At 41.5% G+C, this 21,673-nt stretch overlaps 1 protein-coding gene across 1 annotated transcript in view; it reads left to right on the top strand.

Annotated features, from left to right (window-relative positions):
* LOC137374409 (ribose-phosphate pyrophosphokinase 2) overlaps positions 1 to 21,673 on the top strand; it is a 51,532-nt gene that overhangs the window by 22,002 nt on the left and 7,857 nt on the right. Inside the window, exons 3-5 of the mRNA XM_068040473.1 lie at positions 6,287 to 6,385; positions 7,859 to 7,983; positions 8,355 to 8,528. Coding sequence (XP_067896574.1) covers positions 6,287 to 6,385; positions 7,859 to 7,983; positions 8,355 to 8,528 — 398 coding nt within the window. The remainder of the gene's footprint in view (positions 1 to 6,286; positions 6,386 to 7,858; positions 7,984 to 8,354; positions 8,529 to 21,673) is intronic.

The raw sequence follows: 21,673 nt of genomic DNA, 5'->3' as shown, positions 1-21,673 counted from the left end.
AACTGAAAGTGATCATCATCTCCAGGCTGAGATTCCAACCACCAGAAAAAATCTACAAACAACCCAGGCCTGCAACTTTGAGAAATTGACAACCGAGAAGATTCAACACAGGTTTACTGTGAACCTTGAACACCTACCTCAATTCAAACCACTTGCCGCTTTTCCTCTCTATCTGTCTCTTATTGCGTGCACAAGTGAATGCGTGCGTGTGCGAGTGAATGCGTATGTGGATGAGGTTGCAACTATTTTGGGATAAGGCTTATTGCTCAATAAATTGTTAATCTTCTGTTTTAAACCTGCAAGAAAACCTGTCACAGTCTTCTTCTTTGACAAATAAAATACAAAGGGATTAAAATCCTAGTAACAAAAACACTTGCTGCAGTCAGTTGGGAGGTGAACAGTGAGAACCATCCACACCCCTTATCACCTGGCCGTAACACCATTCTATGATTAACCACCTCTCCCCAAAGAAGGGGAGAATTTGGTTCTACCCTTGAGTGATATTTATTGAATAAACCTTTTGCAGTTTGTAAACTGTTCATTCTACTTCTGATCATGTGAACAATCTGCTGCAAGACTGATCATAGTTGATTTCAATTTGATAATCTTTATTGGAGGGTGAGAAAGAAGGAAGCAACCAACGTAAGGTACCTCTGTTGGCCTCATCAGGCCCACTGTGTCTACTTTCATGTATATCGCTTTTTAAATGGTCTGACTACCCAATTATCTGTGAGACTGCAGTCAGCTATTCAGCAGATACCTGTCACTTGGATGCTCGGTTTGGGTAATGGGAAACTGTTACCTTGCTAATAAAAACAAGAAACGCTGGAAATACTCAGCAGGTCTGGCAGCATCTGTGGAGAGAGAAGCAGAGTTAACGCTTCAGGTCAGTGACCTTTCTTCAGAACAGTTTCCTTGCTAGTTGACTTGTTTCGCACTGTTGTGAGGCTACTCACATGGTGAATCCAATGTACACGTTCAGTCTAATCTGTCCCCCTGCAATAAAAGTTCTTAATATCTTCAATTAAAATATCCCTGTCCAGTTACCTCTGAATTGCTCCACTGTTCAGCATTGATGCTCTCTCAATTCTGCTGGTAGGTTCTGATGAAGAACTACTACATTACAATCTCCATCATCTCTAGCTTGAGTGGCCAGTGCATTCTTCATGGATAGAGGGCTATGCTATGTCACTGATTTTTTTTTTTTAGAAGCATTTAAAGTAACTACCTTTCCCTCTCTTTCCGTTCTACTCATTGGCCTCAGTCCTGCAGAATGTGAAAATCGAGGTGATTCTACTGTTGGATGATTCCACCATGATGAAAATAATTGGCTTTGTGAATAGAGATAGGAATAGGAGGAGGCCATTTAGCCCACAAGCCTGTTCTGCCATTCGAGATCATGGCTTTTCTGTGACCTAACTCCATATCACAATCACAGAATTGTTACAGCGCCGTAAAAGGCCATTCGGTCCATCATGTCTGCACTGGTTCGCCGAATGAGCAATTCACCTAATGCCAATCCCCCATCTTCTCCCCGTAACCCTGCACATACTTCTTTTTCAGATAAGTCTAATTCCCTTTTGAGTGCCTCGATTGAACCTGCCTCCACCACACATTCAGGCAGTGCATTCCAAACCCTAGCCACTTGTGTGAAGAAGTTTTTCCTCATGTTGCTTTTGATTTGTTTGCCAATCACTTTAAATCTGTGCCCCCTCATTATCAATCCTTTCACGAGTGGGATCAGTTTCTCCCTATCCACTCTGTCCCGACCCCTCATGATTTTGAATATCTCTATCGAATCACCCCTCGGCCTTCTCTTCAAGGAAAGCAGTCCCAACTTCTTCAATCTATCTTCATAACTGAATTTCCTCATCTCTGGAACCATTCTCATGAATCTTTTCTGTACTGTCTCAAATGCCTTCACATCTTTCCTTCAGTGTAGTGCCCAGAACTGGGTGCAGTACTTTAGCAGAGGCCAAACTAGTGTCATATACAAGTTCAATGTAGCCTCCTTGCACTTCTACTGTATGTCCCTATTCTCCAAGCCTGGGATACTGTGTGCTTTATTAACTGTTCTCTCAACATGTCCTGCCACCTTCAATCACTTATGCACCTGTACCCCCAGGTCCCACTGTTCTGGCACCCCTTTTAAAATTGTACCCTTTTATGTTATATTGTCTCTCCATGTTCTTCCTGCCAAAATGAATCACTTCACATTTCTCTGCCCATTCCACCAACTTGTCTATGTCCTTTTGAAGCTCCACACTATCCTTCTCCGAGTTCCCAGTTGTTCCCAGTTTCGTATCATCCGCAAGTTTTGAAATTGTGCCCTGTAAACTAAGGCCTAGGTCATTAATGTATATCAGGAAGAGCCTTTGCCCATATACCTTAATACCTTTGAATAGCAAAAATCTATCGATCTCAGATTTAAAATTTACAGTATATCTAGCATGAAATTAAATGACTGGTTTAAGGTTTGATTTTGCATATTCATCCTCAACCATGCTGAATAAAACAAAATGGCAAGTACAATTGCTGCACATTTTTTTCCCAATGGTCAGCATCTCATGTGCTATCAATATATACAACCTTGCATGTCTAACTGTGTGTTTTTCCCTCAAATTGAATTTTATGGTGGTTCCATTTGAGAAGATATTGTACCATGTCCTGAGAGGTCTCATTTTTTTGTAAGAAAAAGGAGGACATAGCCTGAAAGCGAGAAAGTAAAACTAAATTATTCATGTGCGGGCTATCACTATCACATGACTGTGTTTGTAGGCTTAAAGTTTTTTTTTAAGTTTGGTCCTACTGTTAGTAAATGGGGGATCCCAAAAGCCACAAAATAAGTATTCAAATATTTTCATGTACCCAGTCCAAACTTCTAAAATAAACTTGGCTTGAATGTTTATAATCTATGATTGTGACTGACCTTTTTCATATTATTGATGGGTAGGAGACATAAAAGTTTAAATATGTTGCCAGTAAGGTCTTTCTCAGTAATTGATTAAAGTAGCTAAAGTTTTGGAATTTGATAGGCAGTGCCAGATTATAGGAGCTGGCATGAGATTTTAACAGTCCAGTTGCAGTCTGCAGACTAATTATCTTGTTTGTATTTTGGACGTGACCTTCATTTTAATGGAACTAACCGAGCTGATCTTGTTTTAGTTAACGTTTCACTTTGAGATTAATTGGTTTAAGACTGTTGGTTGATTTATTGACCTTTGAAGTGTGGCAACTCTAGTTTGTGAATTATTAACTAAATGGATATTTTGAATAACTTTTGTTCCATTTATGCCTAGTGGAAATAACATTGATAATTATTGGTAATGACTATTTTACGTAGTATAATTTAAAGTCTTACACGATTCATTTATGAGGAATGGCATTGGAAAGTCAAAGTCTTTAGATTTACATGCTTAAATATTAAATATTTTAACAATAGTTTGACGTGCATCAATATGGTGTCAGTGATCTTTCTAAAATGTAATAGTTTGCTGCATCTCTATAGGATTATGTATTAACTTTGAGCAAATATATTCTCTCGCCTGGTTCGCATGGGGCATATTAAGAGAATGTACCCTAGTAAAGCAAATCAAGGCATGATTTTATTAATTATCTGATAACTGCAATGGCACACCTTCGAGCTCTCAATTAAATAACCTTTGGAACAAATTGTTCAAATATATTAGCTATCTGCACTTACAAGACACGACCCTGTCCAACTGCTGTTCAAAATTTGCTTCCATGGTTTTCGCTTTTGCAAATTCTACTAACCAGTACTTACAAGTGACGCAGCATAGCTTTGGTGTTTCCTAAAGTGCATGGATTGATCTCATCTTAGTCAGTTAATTAAGCAGCTCAGGCATCAAATTTATTCCTAAAATAGAGCAAAGTAGCCCTTTGATATCAAATACAATTGGTCTGCTGTTTTTTTTAAAAAGTTTTCCAGCTCATTTAATAGTTGCCATTGACAAGAAGCCTTTGTGTTATGATTGTTGACAAAACCAGGATGTCAGAATGAGATGCAGGACAAACCAGCTCAAATGTTTTTCAACAGATGTTTAACTGAACTAAATCAAGATTAGACATTACTTAATTCAGGAGAAAAATGTAACCTGCTGCCCTTGATGAAAGAAGTATAAACTTTACCTATGAGAATAGTTAAGTGCTGCAAAAGGACCTCTTTCATTGTTAGCATGTGGAAAATGCTTGAGGTGAATTGTTCCAGCTGCTGATTGCCATTCTTAAGCATTACAGATGTTTAATTCTGAGCCAATATTAGCACAGTCATGCTATAGTGGTGCATTTATTAAGTTTTAACTATATTTTTTTGTAATTGGACATTCTAAATTGCAAAGTCTATTTACAAATCTGTACCATATCTGATTTAATTCATTCAATTGAGCCTGTCAGGTCCTCAAGGGCATGGGTCATAACACGAGTGCCCCTAATTTGACAAAAAGTAGCTCAAGCTTATCCTTGCTAAAGTGACAGTTTGGACAGTGGTGACAAATGTCCTCTTGGTGTAGTAAGGATTGCTGTGAAGTTAGACTTGAGATACCTTGTTAAGCACTAGTACATAATGGGGTCATGTGCTTTGATCAGGATTTTCCTATTTGGTATGTTTTGCATTATGTTTCTATTGGGTAGCTCCTTAGCTGGAGCTGACATGTCAAAAATGCAGATGCTTAGAAATGATTAAGTTTACAAGCAAAAGGATTACAGCAAACCAGCCTGAGTCCTCCATTTCAGTTGCCAATCTGCCCTAGATCTGTTTTGCTGTATAATGCAAAGGATTTTTCATGAATCAGTCAAGTGAAGAAAGTTTAAAACATTCCAAGAACAATATGCTGCTATTAGCGACTGAAATGAAATCTCTCAGAATTGATGCATCAAATTGGCCGACTATGTAACATAGCTTGTGAGTAAAAGTTGATGGGCCAAATTGGTGCTTTCTTCAGAAGAAATGATGGTACTCTATTCAGTGCCAAAGATTAGTGCCTGTTATGACCAGGTGAGAAAGAGGTCTAGGGTTCCCTTTCAAGCTTCACCTGGTCTTACTGTAATGGGGTTTAATTTTAAACACACTGTGTTTTAGCACTCCCCTTGGTGAATTATAATTCTAAGGCAAAGAAACCAGCACAAACAGGCTTTCTTAGTTTTAAAGAAGAAAAGTTGAAATTTATTAAACAAACTCTAATTCGGTTAATGCCGACGGATACACACTGCACCCACACTAGCATGCATACGCGATACACGCATGCAAATAGAGACAGAAGAGAAGAAAAATAAAGTGGAAAGGTTTGAGGCAATATCTGAAGAGCTGTTATGGTTCTTCGAGTTCACTGTAGAGCCCTTGTTTGTAGGTAGATATTGCTTTTCGTTGGGGCCCAGTATTCTTTGTAAACCTTGTTCTCTGTAGGAGACTTTTCTCTCTTGGGGTTCATGTGTCTTCATTGGATTCAGAGGCTTGTGAGAAAGAGATGGGAGCAGACAGGAGAGATCTTCTTCCAGGAGCAAACAGCTTTCTGCCCAAGCTGTTTGTACAAATTCAAAAAACTCAGACTGCCCAGCAGGTTAGTCATGTGACTAGCTGGTTTGACCATGTCTGTTTGTGTACCCGGCCATCTTAGCAGTCAACCTGGAATGCGAGCTCCCCCACCTTCAATGTTTAGTGATCAAAAGTCCATAGTGGGTTGAATGTCAGGGAATGGCTGCTTGGTCCTTCCAAACATTGTCTGTTAATATGCAGATGTCTTTTCCAGCCACGGTTAATCTGTTTAACAAGTCCTTTCTTCACTCCAGTAACAGTTTATAATCAATGTTCATGACAAAGTTAATGTGCCTCATTCTTGGCAGGTGGGGGCCTAACATGACAATTATATTCAGTGTGAGTGTTTCAAGGTTCAGAGTTTGACTTTCAGTAGCAGGTTTCCCTTACTCATTTTAGTTGTAACGATGATGCTGTCATGCCTTTTCAATCAAGCTGGGTTGAACTGAAAAAGCATTCGTACATGAATTTGGTGGAATGGGTAGAGAAATTTGCATCGATATAAAGTACATTTGAGTGTGGGTACAGGTGACAGGATAACTCAGACTGAGTGTGCTCCTGCCCCAAGGTGGGATAATGCATTCCAGGAAACTGTCTGACACTAATTTTAATTTCCACTGAATGGAATGTAACTCCAACTTGATTCTCCTGTAATAAATCAGTCCCTGCAGAATGCTCTTGGATTGAAACATTATCGTGCCGCCAGAGATCTGACTCACATCTGTCTTCATTTAGAGTCGTGCGCCGATTTCAGCTAAACTTGTGGCCAACATGCTGTCAGTTGCTGGAGCAGATCATATTATCACCATGGATTTGCATGCCTCTCAGATACAGGTTAGTGCAAAGCATTGTACCATTTTAGTCAGATAATGGTACCAGAGCTCTTGACCATATGACCTTACCAAAATGTCTTTTGTTGGGTGATGTTTCTCCAAAGGTTTCATGGGGACCAGTATGTGAAACCTTCTTGGCCATACTTCTGTTATTTAACTGCACCTTCTGTTTACTTTATACAGCCCTGCACAAAAGAAATATTTCCGTTCTTGGACAAAATAAACTATATATTTAACAATTCTTAAAGGAATACTCGAGGGATGCTGCTGTCGGGTGCTAAATTAAGATAATTTTGTCCTTTAATATGCTGCTCTGCCAGCAGATTAGTCCATTCCAATTAGTCTTGTGAAAATGATAGCTGGACTTTCTGCTGAGATTAGTGTATTGGGGTTTTATTTTAGTCCAGTACCTGAAGGAGCAGGCATTCAGCTTCAGCACTGTCGCATCGCTGCACATCATGGTAGACTTCAGATCAGCGTGGGATGATTCCTGTGGTGGTACAGATCCAGATATGTGACTATTGATGAGAGAGAGAAAAAAACATTGCAGAGGTAGGTGTAAATCTGTCCTTTTTTAAACACGGAGAGCTGGCAGACATTGTGCATAAAAATGAATTGAGAGCTTTCCCTAGAGTATTCCTTTAATGAATGTCTACCTCTGCACCTATAATTGACCTGAGATTTGTAGTGAACAGGAATGTTCTGATGAAGCACTGGACTGAGTTTGAAACTTTTAATCATGTTGACTAATGTGCTGCTGTCAGGATGTTTTGTAGACTTTGTCTGTGTGGATGGCAAATTAATCTCTGATCTTATTTGTAACTGCAAATTCTGGCAATTAATCAGGTTCTACTTAGTTTATTTTTACATCGACTCAAGTGCATTCAGATTTTTAGGCATTTACTGGAGACAAATCTGAATAAAGAAATCCTCAAAATGGATTTGATTAAGCTGTAGCAGTACAGGTACTTGCAGATTGCATTTATTATATGTATGAATACATGTATTCTAACTTTGAACCATGCTAATAACAGCAACTAAGGATTGTGTGTCTTTCTATTTTTAACTTGGATGAAATGTTGTTTTATTCAATCTGTGCCTTAAGTTGCTGTGCACCCAGGAGTTGTTTCTGACTCGATGAATAGTTGTAATTAACTTTTTGCCAAGTTATTTACATTGTTCATTTGGTTAATTTTCTATCTGCACCAGCACTTAAAACAAGTATAATTGAAAAATTTGAGATTGCAACAATGAATGTTGGTGATTGTAATAAATGGGCTTTTCACAAAATGACTCTTGTTGCCAATTGATGAAGTAGAACTTACAAATTCCAGGTAAAAGGTTCAGCGGGCAGGAAGATTCAGTGTTCATAGCGAATTTATTAAATGTGCTGTTATAGGCATATCAGTGAAACTAAGCATAATGTACGTCTAGCCTTTTTTCAACAATTATGGCTTTAATTTTCTTCTGTTAGGGTTTCTTTGATATCCCCGTGGATAACCTGTATGCAGAACCAGCAGTACTGCAGTGGATAAAGGAGAACATTCCAGAATGGAAAAATTCCATAATTGTCTCTCCCGATGCTGGTGGAGCTAAAAGGTGAGTTAATGAGTCAAATTAAGTCACAATTTGCATGGTCTGAGTTTTTATTACTCTCTTATTGTGAAAGTGGAGTCAATGCAACATGCTATTGTCAGTTAAAGATAAAATTACACTTTAATCCAGTTGTACAGACTTTACTGAAACAAGAGTTAGATGCCACAAGCAAATGTTAAAAGAATTATTGCATGGGGCGCAGTCTTCAATTATGAATGGAAAAAATAACTTGCCCAATTCACATCACATGCCTCCGACTTGTTCAGCATAATGTTAGCATTATTGCAGCTGAGAAAACTACGAACTCTTGACAAGAGTTACAGTTCATAAGTATTGGTATGTTGTAATGCAGTTGTTTGTGATTTTTGCTTCAGAGTGACATCAATTGCTGATAGGCTGAATGTTGAATTTGCTCTGATCCACAAAGAAAGGAAGAAGGCAAATGAGGTGGACAGAATGGTGCTCGTTGGTGATGTTAAAGATAAAGTAGCCATTCTTGTGGATGACATGGCAGACACATGTGGAACAATATGTCATGCTGCCAACAAGTAAGTAAATGTGAGCAAAATGGGTCCTAGAGGATAGTTTTTCCAATGAGGTGTCCTGGTTTTGCATGTGCACACAGTGCTGGGGGAAGGGAAGATTTGAAGCTCTGCAGGCTTCAGGATTTAAGAATAAGGCTGCTGAGTGTTTGGCTACCCTACATGACATTTTTGTTCAATTATTTTGTGGTGTGTCTTTATCTGGGCAGCGTGCACACAATAGAATCATTTTCAAATTCTCTTTCTAGCTTTTGAAATTGAATTTTTTCAAAAATTGTGTGTTTAGCTGTTATCCAAGTGAGCATGAGCTAGTACTATTTTCAGTTTGCATTTGGTTTTTCTGTCTGCATTTAACTTTTGTATTTTACTTTTTTTCACACTTTTTAAAAGTCACCTATCTTAGTGGGGGGCATTCCTTTGAAAATTCCTACCTTCAAAATCAGAGGATGAGGAATACATAAAGGTGGATGCAACTGTATTAACCCATTCTTGACTAAGTAGACTAGTCTATAAATCCTGTCTGAGTTACTTGGGCATTTCTTCAAATCTGCATCCTCCACTTGTTTCACCAGGGAGGCAGTATTGGAACTTTGCTATCTCCTGTAGCCTGAACTGCAAACCTTGCCTGGGACTAGAATAACAGTGCTCTTGCACATCAAGTTACTGATGTCTTGATTGCCCCAGCTTGTGATAACTTGCCCACTTTTCTAAGGGAAAACTGTCAGAGCAGGAGAGGGCTGTGTGCTGTCCATGTGGCCACAAGCTCAAGTGTGGAGGGCCTCATCAGTGGACGTATGTGACTATCTAACCACCTCCTAGCAATGCTCAGGCTTCTATTACAAAAGCAAAATACTGTGGATGCTGAAAATCTGAACTAAAAACAGAAAATTCTGGAAATACTCAGCAGCTCTGGCAACATCTGTGGAGAGAAAAAACGAGTTAATGTTTCATGTCTGTGATGTAAAAATTCGAGAATATATGAAATAGGAGCTAGAGAGGACATTTGGTCTCTTGAGCCTGCTCCGCCATTTAAAAAGATCATTTATCCCGACTCTGTTTCCTGTTAGCCGATCCTCTATCCAAACTAATATATTACTCCAACACCATGAGCTCTAATCTTGTGCAGTAATGTTTTATTGGCCACTTTGTCAAATGCCTTTTGGAAATCCAAATATACTACATCTACTGGTTCCCCTTTATCCATCCTGCTTGTTACATTCTCAAAGAACTCTAATAAATTTGTCAAACATGGTATTCCTTTCACAAAACCAGGTTGACTCTGCTCGATTGTATTATGATTTTCTAAATGTTCTGCTACTACTTCCTTAATAATGGATTCTAACATTATCCCAGTGACAGATGTTTGGCTAACTGGCCTATAGTTTCCAGCTTTCTGTCTCTGTCCTTGAATAAAGGTGTTATTTATGGTTTTCTAACCTGCTGGGACCTTTCCAGAATCTAGGGAATTTTGGAATATTACAGCCAATGCATCCACTATCTCTGCAGCCACTTCTTTTAAGACTCATGGGTACAGGCCATGAGATTCATGTTGTATGATCGCTTTAAAATTGATGTCCCTTTAAGAACTCAGTATGCTAATGAGTATGCTTCCTCTGCTATGTCCAGACTGTCCAAGACAGTATGGCACACTGACACAGAACACAAAAGTCCAAGTGTATCAAGCCTGTGTCCTCAGTACCTTGCTCTACAGCAGCGAGGCCTGGACAACGTACGTCAGCCAAGAGCGACGTCTCAATTCATTGCATCTTCGCTGCCTCCGGAGAATCCTTGGCATCAGGTGGCAGGACCGTATCTCCAACACAGAAGTCCTCGAGGCGGCCAACATCCCCAGCATATACACCCTATGCCAGCGGCACCTGAGGTGGCTTGGCCATGTGAACTGCATGGAAGATGGCAGGATCCCCAAGGGCACATTGTACAGCGAGCTCGTCACTGGTATCAGACCCACCGGCCGTCCATGTCTCCGCTTTAAAGACGTCTGCAAACGCGACATGAAGTCCTGTGCCATTGATCACAAGTCGTGGGAGTCAGTTGCCAGCGATCGCCAGAGCTGGCGGGCAACCCTAAAGGCGGGGCTAAAGCATGGCTAGTCGAAGAGACTTAGCAGTTGGCAGGAAAAAAGACAGAAGCGCAAGGGGAGAGCCAATTTTGTGTAACAGCCCCGACAACCAATTTTATCTGCAGCACCTGTGGAAGAGTCTGCCACTCTGGAATTGGCCTTTATAGCTACTCCAGGCGCTGCTTCACAAACCACTGACCACCTCCAGGCACTTACCCATTGTCTCTCGAGACAAGGAGGCCAAAGAAGAATGCTAATGAGCTAAGGACCTGAATGTGACTGGAAGCCATAGTCACTCTGCAGTGTAACACCGTGGACAAAGGTTCTGTATTTAGTTTGCTCTGTATTGTATGTACTAGTTTAGATGTTAAACCTTCCAGAGATCTTCAAAGCACTGGAATCCACATACCTCATTGTGTTGCTTAAGATAACACAAAGAAACTCATGACAGTCCAGGGAACATGTCAACCTTTAGTCCCATTAGTTTTCCTATACTTGTACTCTAGTGATAATTGTTTTAAGTTCCTCCCTCCATTTTGCTCCTTGATTTTCTTCTATTCTTGGGATATTTTTTGTTGTCCTCCATGAAGATGCAAAATGCTTGTTCAAAGTCTCTGCCATTTCCTGTTTCCCATTATTAATTCCCTGGTCTCATCCTCTAAGGGACCAACATTTACTATAGCTACTTTCTTCCTTTTTATATACTTGTAGAAGCTCTTGCTGTCATATTTCTTGTTGGTTTACTCTCATATTCTGATTTCTCACTCTTTATTGTTTCGTCATCCTTTGCTTGTTTCTAAAATTTTCCCTATCTTCTGGCCTAACACTAATCTTTCCAGCATTGTACGCCTTTTTCTTCAATTTGGTACCATCCTTAACTCTTTAGTTAGCCATGGGTGGCGCATTCTTCTTGTAGAGTCTTTCTTTCTCAATGGTTTCCATCTTTATGAGCATCTCCTTAAATGTCTGTCACTGCTTTTCAACCGTCTTGCCTTTTAACGTATTTTTCCAGTCTGCTGTGGACAACTCTGTTTTCGTATCTTGGTAATTGCCTTTATTTAATTTTAAAACACCAGTTTCGGACCCAAGTTTCTCACCCCCAAACTGAATGTGAAATTATTCGTGTTATGATCACTCTTGCCAAGAAGATCCTTTACTATGAGATCATTAATTAATCGTGTCTCATTACACATTACCAGGTCTAAAATAGCCTGTTCCCTGGTTGTTTACAGAACTTATTGCTCTAAGAAACTGTCCCAAATACATCCTCAAGGCTACCTTTGCCAATTTGAATAGTCCAATTGATAGGAAGATTAAAATTGCCCACAGTTACTGCAGTACCTTTTTTACAAGCTCCCATTATTTCTTGATTTATACTCTGTCCGACAACATGGCTGTTAGGGGGCCTATTAAAGTCCTCCCACCAGTGACTTTTCTTTTGCTATTTCTTATCTCCAGGACTGATAAAAGGTCACAGACCTGAAATGTTACCTGTTTCTCTCTGCATAGATGCTGCCTGACCTGCTGAGTATTTCCAGCATTTTCTGTTTTTATTTCTGCTCAGGCTTCTGTGATATGGCTGTTGGTAGAAAAATTGTAATGTTTCCTTTGGAAGCTCGAGGATATGCCATGAGTTAATATGGGCTGCTCTTGTGATTGTGTGTGTGTGAGAGAAAGGCTAAAGGATTATCAAGTGATTATCATGTGTCTAAAATCAAGATGTAAAACTTGAAAGTGTTTGTTGCAACCATTCCATAGCGTTACACTTTTAAATAGCTACATTCAGGAAACACTCACCTTGGTAAATATCGCTAATGCTTTTCCTCACCTATACTAATGACTTGTTATGGCACGACTGCTCAAGACAAAGCCCCCAATCAAAATTTATGATTCTGATTGCGGTGGGAGCAACACACTGTCAATTCAGTCCCATCACTCCCTGGATTTAAGACTACCCAAAGATTGAAGTCTTAGCTCCATCTCTTTTAACTTAAATTCCCTCTCTTCTCTTTCACTTTCTCTCCAAAATGCTCTCTCTTTCTCCCTTTCCTCCAATTCAAGTTTTCTTATTGCTATTGCTTTTTTCATTTTCCTGCTGAAGCTCCAGTTTTTTCATTTCTAACTGAATCCTAGCCAATTCCACTGCATCTCTCTCAGACCTACTAGCTTCATGTCTTTCGTATTCGCTTTCTTCCTCGTATTGCCCCTCATTTGTATTATCATCATCATCTACCAATGCCAGATGTTTGGCTATTATGTCAATTATCCCTGCTTTTTTTCGCACCTGATTTCAATTCCAACCCCAATTTCACTGCCAATTCTTTTAATTCGTTCTTAGTTAAAATTGTCAAGTCACTCAGGGAAACATTCTGCTTTCCCAAAAACTTTGCTACAACCATTAATGCCATAACAATGGTATTGATTGTACCTTATTATACAAGAGACCTGGTTCTTTGAATTTCTTTGTAATTGGTGTTATTCAAGTCCTGGACAAGCCCCAAGAAATATGTTACGACTGACCGCTCCTGTCAAAGCCCCCAATCAAAATATACGATTCTGATTGTGGTGGGACCAATGCACTGTTAATTCAATCCTGTCGCTCCCCAGATCAGCTAACATAGCATTTAAAACTTTCCAAACTAAAGAAAGACCCAGCCAAATTGTACCATCTATTAACCCCCGAATGAGGCTAACCAAACCAGATGTCTTTAAATCAACAAATTAACTCTTTAATTAGAATAACTAAATTCTTAAACACTATGAAGATATTAACATTTAAAATAGAAAAAATTAGAGTCCTTGCAAATTCACAGTCCAATGTTGCTTGAAGTCCTTTTCCAGCGAATTTCAACAATTAACAACTTGCAAACACTTTCAACAGAATCAATCTGACTTTAGAGTTTTTGAGGGATAAAAGATTGTCACAGTCTAACTTCCCTTCCTTCAGTTCAAATTACCAGAGATCTCTATTTTTGGCTTGACTTTTTTTTTAGAAGTTTGAGAGATAATCATTAAACAGACTAAGATGCTATTCCTTCAGTTTAAATGGTTGAGAGATCTTTTTCAGGTGTGCTAAACACGACAGCTGTGTCCTCTGTCTTCTGTGTCTGTTAGAACAAACTGTCTTCAACTAAAAGCCAGTTCAAAACTGAATTATAACAGATGTATCGCATGAGACTCCCTCCCAGGGGCTATATCTATGGTAATGAGAATGCACCCTTTGAATTGCCGTCTCCAAATGGCTGTTTCTAAGGCAACGAAAGTGCACCTTCCTATAAGTCTTGAGGCTTGCCGGTTCTTAAAGCAATATGATCCTTGGCAAGCCTTTAAGGCAAACCGCATATTCCCAAGGAAAAAAAAGCTACAGGACCATGACATCTGCCTGTTGAATAATCTGGGGGTCCTACTGGTTTCGATGAGCTTTAGATCCTTCCCTAGCATCCTGTTACAACCTCACCTGTGTCCTAGTGACCAGGCATAGTCTGGGATTGATACTTTGTATTGTGCTACATAAATAACAGCAATTTTAGTCAAGCCTGCAGTATTCCCAGGGTAGACCACTTAAGTCCCCCCCCCCCCCCCCCCGTTTCAGCCCTTGGCTACTGGCAAGATGGATAACTAACGCTAAGTTCTTCTTGCTCCATCACTGTTGGCCAGACAGGCGGTTAGGTTTGCACGGTTACATTTTCTAAATTATGCCTAACATCTCAATTTAGGTGCCAGAGTACAACATAAGTCCAATAGCAATTAGCAACTGCCTGTCACCAGTACATGGGAAGCAATTCTAATTCAGGGGTGAACATCCACCCTAATACCCCAGTCCCAAACCATATCCCACCACGATGTATCCTCCAGTTCAGCTTCCACATCCTTTCCCAGTTGTTTGATCTCCTGTTGGATTCGGTGATACTGCTTCGTTGCTGTCCGGGCCTCTTCCCTCAACTTCAGTAGATGCTCCAGCAGTTTAGGGATTTGCTTGGGAAGCAGGTATCTCAAAAGTCCTCCGTTATATCATCTGTTATGGTCATCCACACCCTACGGGGAGGCTGGATGTGAGTTATCGCCGAATGTCCGATTGTCGTTGGGGCCTGGGGGTGGAAGCAGAAACTTGAGTTGATCACTGGGCAGTGGATGTTACTGCACTGGCATTGAGGTTCGCTGATGGTCATGCAGTATTCCCCTTCTCCACAGTATGTCACCTGCATCGGTTCATAGCGGGCACTGGAAATTTCAAGGGTACAGTTTAGGATGGTATTAAAACCATGTGCAGCTCTCGTCCCTATCCCTATGGAATGTGGATAGACAACATTATTCCCTACACTCAGCCAGCAAGATCCCGCAAGGGGGGAATCTCTCTGGGTCCCGTGTTTGGGTACGAAGTAGTACTTTGGCCAATTGTTATCTCCCATGATCCCTGTATTCTCTACCCCGAGAAGGGTTTGGATGACCCTGGTTCTTTAGTGTTTTGCTAGCATGTTGGTTAAATTCAAATCTAACTTAAAATTCCATTTAAACATTGCTTTGCTCAATATGATTTAGAAGTCAAAGCTCATTATAGCTAACAGCCGTAATTCATTAAAAAATACTAACTGGCTCACACAATTATTCTAGCAATTCAATTTTTTTTTAAATTGAGTTACAATTGAATCAGTGAATCTGGCTATGCAGTTCAGTCATGAAGTTGGCCAATGTGCTCATGTACACTTAATGGAGTCCAACGACCTCTCTCGTCCAGGATACAAATATTGAACAGATTACCCAAAATGGGACCCTGCAGTCAACATTCACATTGGTTAGACAATTTAATAACATAACTTGAATAGAACTTAATCCAATAATAACTGCATACAGATATAATAGGGGTTATAAAGTTAGAACTACAGTGGGTGATACTGATGCTAGATTTATGCATGACTGCTTTAATTATAAAGGAAACCTTCATTGCCACACTTTGCAACTTCAGGCACTGCTGTTCCCCATTCCCAACTGCCCTGAGCTACTCCTTAAGCACACTAGTTTGTTAACTGTGACATTTAACGTTCCACGTGTCTTGTTGGGTCCCCCAGTCAACCGACTTGGTTCCTACCGCGCTTGTGATTGCCAGACATATCAGCAGTACTGCAGTTTTCATGGCCTTGTAAAGAGAGAACATAGCGGACACCGGTCGTCATCAGTTAGTCCTTATTATTCTTTGCATTTCCATACTCCTTGATCTGTGTCCAGTGTTTGCACCAGCCTTTTCCTTCCGCATTCACACGTACAAGTGTTGGTTATCAGGACCTCATAAGGTCCTTGCCAGCGTGATGCTAAGCCTGGTTTGCAAGTAGGACTCCAACAATCGCTTGATCCCCTACTCCTAGCAACTTTTCCTTGTCCTTTAGAATAACTTTCAAGTTCTTATGTTTCCGACTTAACCACATTTGAATTGTGTCGTCTTTAATTTGTTGCAAAATTTTGAAAGGCTAAAACTGGGTTTCTGTGGGACTTTTACAAGGCTCTGGACTTATCTTTATATTTGGATACAAACTGGAGCTTTATCCCCAGTTGCCAATAGTTTGTGCCAGTATGTCTCAGTTTTAAAATTGTGATGAAAATCACAAATTCAAGCACACAAACATCATGCGCCCAAATAAAATAAATAAATCCACATACACCCATGGACAGAAAAGAGTAGCATGTGCGTTTAAAGGAAGGGAAACAGAAATAAATCAATTACGTCAATGATCCCGATTCTCCTTTCTTCAAATGTCTTGCAACAACTATAATTAGAAACTAAAGGAAAAAGATAAACTCTCTCAAGCAGACAAACTCCAAGAGGTTATGCAGAAGCCTTTCACAGTCATTCTTTGTACAGGGAGTTAGGTAGTAAGTTTAAAAAAACAGGACCTCTAGGGTTGTAATCTCTGGATTACTCCCTGTGCCACGTGCCAGTGAGGCTAGAAATAGGAAGATAGTGCAGCTAAACACGTGGCTGAGCAGCTGGTGTAGAAGGGAGGGTTTCAGATATCTGGACCATTGGGCTCTCTTCAGGGACAGATGGGACCTGTCCAAGAAGGGTTGCATCTAAACTGGAAGGGCACTAATATCTTGGCTGCAAGGTTTGCTAGCCTCACTTGGGAGGGTTTAAATTAGTGTGGCAGGGGGGTGGGAACCAGAGCAGTAAGACAGCTAGTGAAGTAAATGAGGAGGACATAGTAAATCAGGCCAGTAGGACTAAGAGGAAGAGCAGGCAGGGAGATGTTGCTGAGCACAGTGGGACTAGTGGTCTGAAGTGCATTTGTTTCAATGCAAGAAGTATAACAGGGAAGGCAGATGAACATGGAGCTTGGATTAGTACTTGGAAATATGATGTTGCTATTACAGTGACTTGGTTGAGGGAAGGGCAGCATTGGCAGCTAAATGTTCCAGGCTTTAGAAGCTTCATGCGGGATAGAGGGGGATGTAAAAGGGGTGGGGTAGTTGCATTACTGGTTAAGGAGAATATCACAGCTGTACTGCGGGAGGACACCTCAGAGGGGTCATGCACCGAAGCAATATGGGTGGAGCTCAGGAATAGGAAGAGTGCAGTCACGATGTTGGGGGTTTACTACAGGCCTCCCAACAGCCAGCGGGAGGTAGAGGAGCAGATATGTAGACAGATTTTGGAAAGATGTAACGGTAACAGGGTTGTGGTGGTGGGTGATTTTAACTTCCCCTATATTGACTGGGCCTCACTTTGTGCTAGGGGGCTTGGATGGGGCAGAATTTGTAAGGAGCATCCAGGAGGGCTTCTTGAAACACTATGTAGATAGTCCAACTAGGAATGGGGCCATTCTGGACCTGGTATTGGGGAATGAGCCCAGCCAGGTGGTTGAAGTTTCAGTGGGGGAGCATTTCGGGAGCAGTGACCATAATTCCATAAGTTTTAAGGTACTTGTGGATAAGGATAAGAGTAGTCCTCGGGTGAAGGTGTTAAATTGGGGGAAGGCTAATTATAACAATAGTAGGCAGGAACTGAAGAATTTAGACTGGGGGCGGCTGTTTGAGGGTAAATCAACATCTGACGTGGGAGTCTTTCAAACGTCAGCTGATTAGAATCCAGGACCAGCATGTTCCTGTGAGGAAGAAAGACAAGTTTGGCAAGTTTCGGGAAGCTTGGATAACACGGGATATTGTGAGCCTAGTCAAAAAGAAAAAGGAAGCATTTGTAAGGGCTGGAAGGCTAGGAACAGATGAAGCACTTGAGGAATATAAAGACAGTAGGAAGGAACTTAAGCAAGGAGTTAGGAGGGCTAAAAGGGGTCATGAAAAGTCATTGGCAAACAGGATTAAGGAAAATCCTTATATATATATATATATATAAGAGCAAGAGGGTAACCAGGGAAAGGGTTGGCCCACTCAAGGACAGAGATGGGAATCCATGCGTGGAGCCAGAGGAAATGGGCGAGGTGCTAAATGGGTACTTTGCATCAGTATTCACCAAGGAGAAGGACTTGGTGGATGATGAGCCTAGGGAAGGGAGTGCAGATAGTCTCAGTCATCTCATTATCAAAAAGGAGGAGGTGTTGGGTGTCTTGCAAAGCATTAAGGTAGATAAGTCCCCAGGGCCTGATGGGATCTACCCCAGAATACTGAGGGAGGCAATGGAAGAAATTGCTGGGGCCTTGACAGAAATCTTTGCATCCTCATTGGCTACAGGTGAGGTCTGGAGGACTGGAGAATAGCCAATGTTGTTCCTTTGTTTAAGAAGGGTGGCAAGGATAATCCAGGAAATTATAGGCCGGTGAGCCATACGTTAGTGGTAGGGAAACTATTAGAGAGGATTCTTCGGGACAGGATTTACTCCCATTTGGAAACAAATGAACTTATTAGCGAGAGACAGCATGGTTTTGTGAAGGGGAGGTCGTGTCTTACTACTTTGAGTTTTTTTGAGGAAGTGACGAAGATGATTGATGAGGGAAGGGCGGTGGATGTTGTCGATATGGACTTTAGTAAAGCCTTTGACAAGGTCCCGCATGGCAGACTGGTACAAAAGGTGAAGTCACACGGGATCAGAGGTGAGCTGGCAAGATGGATACAGAACTGGCTCGGTCATAGAAGACAGAGGGTAACAGTGGATGGGTGTTTTTCTGAATGGAGGGATGTGACTAGTGGTGTTCCGCAGGGATCAGTGCTGGGACCTTTGCTGTTTGTAGTATATATAAATGATTTGGAAGAAAATGCAGCTGGTCTGATTAGTAAGTTTGCGGACGACACAAAGGTTGATGGAGTTGCGGATAATGATGAGGATTGTCAGAGGATACAGCAGGATATAGATCGGTTGGAGACTTGGGCGGAGAAATGGCAGATGGAGTTTAATCTGGACAAATGTGAGGTAATGCATTTTGGAAGGTCTAATGCAGGTGGGAAGTATACAGTAAATGGCAGAACCCTTAGGAATATTGACAGGCAGAGAGATCTGGGCGTACAGGTCCACAGATCACAAAGTGGAAACGCAGGTAGATAAGGTAGTCAAGAAGGCATACGGCATGCTTGCCTTCATCGGTCAGGGCATAGAGTATAAAAATTGGCAAGTCATGTTGCAGCTGTACAGAACCTTAGTTCGGCCACACTTAGAATATCGCGTGCAATTCTGGTCGCCACACTACCAGAAGGACGTGGAGGCTTTGGAGAGGGTACAGAGCTGGTTTACCAGGATGTTGCCTGGTCTGGAGGGCATTCGCTATGAGGAGAGGTTGGAAAAACTTGGATTGTTTTCACTGGAACGACGGAGGTGGAGGGGCGACATGATAGAGGTTTACAAAGTTATGAGTGGCATGGACAGAGTGGATAGTCAGAAGCTTTTTCCCAGGGTGGAAGAGTCAGTTACTAGGGGACATAGGTTTAAGGTGCGAGGGGCAAAGTTTAGAGGCGATGTGCGAGGCAAGTTTTTTTACACAGAGGGTGGTGAGTGCCTGGAACTTGCTGCCAGGGAAGGTAGTGGAAGCAGATACGATAGCGACGTTTAAGAGACATCTTGACAAATATATGAATAGGAAGGGAATAGAGGGATATGGGCCCCGGAAGTGCAGAAGGTGTTGGTTTCGGCAGGCATCAAGATAGGCGCAGGCTTGGAGGGCCGTATGGCCTGTTCCTGTGCTGTACTGTTCTTTGTTCTTTGTTTGTTGTTTTGTAATATTCTGAACTAGCTGATATGTGTCCCCTTTTCTGAGGCCCATAGCCCGAGCTACCCAAGTCTTCATTTCATCCCAGGTGCCTCAAGCCGTTCTCCCTTCCTCTGGTAGGGCTGAGTAAATCTCGTTCCTGCTCAGCTTCACTACACGTCTGCTTCAACAATCTCTCTCTCGTCTGCCTCCCTCTTTTCCCTTTCCTTTGATATATCTGCACAATATGCCTTCAGGAACTCCACATTCCCGACCCACCGAGTTGTCTCTTCTATATGTCTGGGCTGTTCCTTCTCTTGTTTCTCTTTCTTTCTGTAATTGACTTTGTCCTGTCAACTATGGCACACCTATCTTCTCTTTCCTTAATTTACTCAATTCTAACTCCGACTGTCTGTGCTTTTCCTCCTGCTGCTTGCACTTCGCCTGATACACCAACAACCAGACTGCTTTAATTTATCTGTCTTTATACGTGGACCCCTGCATCCACTGTTCTGCCTCACCTCAGGGTCATCTGTACAACCCGGACCCACCCTATAAATTTCACTACCACCAAGCAAAGCCAAGTTAGAAAGCAATGCTTTCTAATAACGTAAACACTCTTCCTTATCGTAGCTTCTTCTAGCTTTTAACTTACACCAATTTAATACAACTTCACTCAGACGCTTCACACACATTCACATTAACCCTTCAACAATTGCTGAACACACAAAGAGACCAAACACCAACTTAGATTTACACACGCACACACAAGTTTTTCTCCTTTTGTCCTTTCAACAGAATTCTAGACTACTGTGGTACTTCCAGTGTAATTTCTACCAATTGTTTTCTGAAACTTGTTTCTATCTCTGGACATGTTACTGGACTGGCTGTTAATTTATTTCTGCTTTTGGAACTGTTTGTGGACTCGCTGTAGAGTCCCATATAAGAATTGATTCTGATCCTAATTGCCTTATCCTTCAGACCTTTCTTTTGGCTCTTCCACCATGCTCTTTGTACCTCTGGGGATGTCATTAGATTTCCACCCTCCTTTTTTTGTTTTACTGGTGAAGTTCTCAACTGCTATAAACCTGGTAAGGGATCGCTCTGGTCCCCAATTTAGACCTGCGTTATTTGTCATTCTGTCAGGGTGTGGTCTGCCTGAGCGGTATTGACCTGCGGGATGCCCTTTAAATCCCCTGCTCAGGTCGACCTCTTATGAAGGTCTGCTTTACGGTCGCTCTCAGCACAGTCTACTGCGTGGTAACGGCCTTCAGGATACCCTTTAAATCCCCTGCGCGGCTTCACCTACTACGTGGCTCTGCTTTGCAGCTTTCTCAGCGCGGCTGTCTGCCAGGTTCTCTCAACTCGCAACCTAGTGCCCTGGCACACGCTTTGATCGCTCGGCACTTGAGTCTCCAGGCGTTGGTTCTTTGATGCCCACTTAAAGTACCAATCCTGCCACTGTGAGGTAGACCTTTCCTAACTAAGGTGGTAAAATAAAAGGTGCGCACCCCTTGATTGGTCTCCTCACTGTCGCAGTCCCGATGTGGTGTAGCCTGCCGACTAGGCCAAATGTAAGAGTGAGGGCTTGCCCCGGTACCCAAAAAACGCCTCGAGAGTCGGATGTCTTGTACAAACAAGCAGTTTTTTTTTTACAAGCATGCAGGGAGAAGTCCTACTCTCATGAATGATTGTAGGGGTTCTGCTAGTACATTGTTCCAGTTGTCATTTTATACAGTTTTACAGGAGGTTTACTTGATGAACTGTTTCCTAATTACATCATCTCCCATCTATTGCCTTCCCTGATCTCATCCTGCCTTGGTTATATTATTCACCTCGTCAACCTCTTGATTGCCCTACTCATAGGGTACTTAAGTATTCATATAATTCGGGTGTTCCCTCTCCTGAGCTTGTTACCTTCTGATTAGATATTCATATAATTCGTGTGT

The sequence above is a fragment of the Heterodontus francisci genome, chromosome 10, assembly GCF_036365525.1.
Source record: "Heterodontus francisci isolate sHetFra1 chromosome 10, sHetFra1.hap1, whole genome shotgun sequence".
NCBI classification, from domain to species: domain Eukaryota; kingdom Metazoa; phylum Chordata; class Chondrichthyes; order Heterodontiformes; family Heterodontidae; genus Heterodontus; species Heterodontus francisci.
This window is presented reverse-complemented; position numbering and strand designations above follow the sequence as displayed.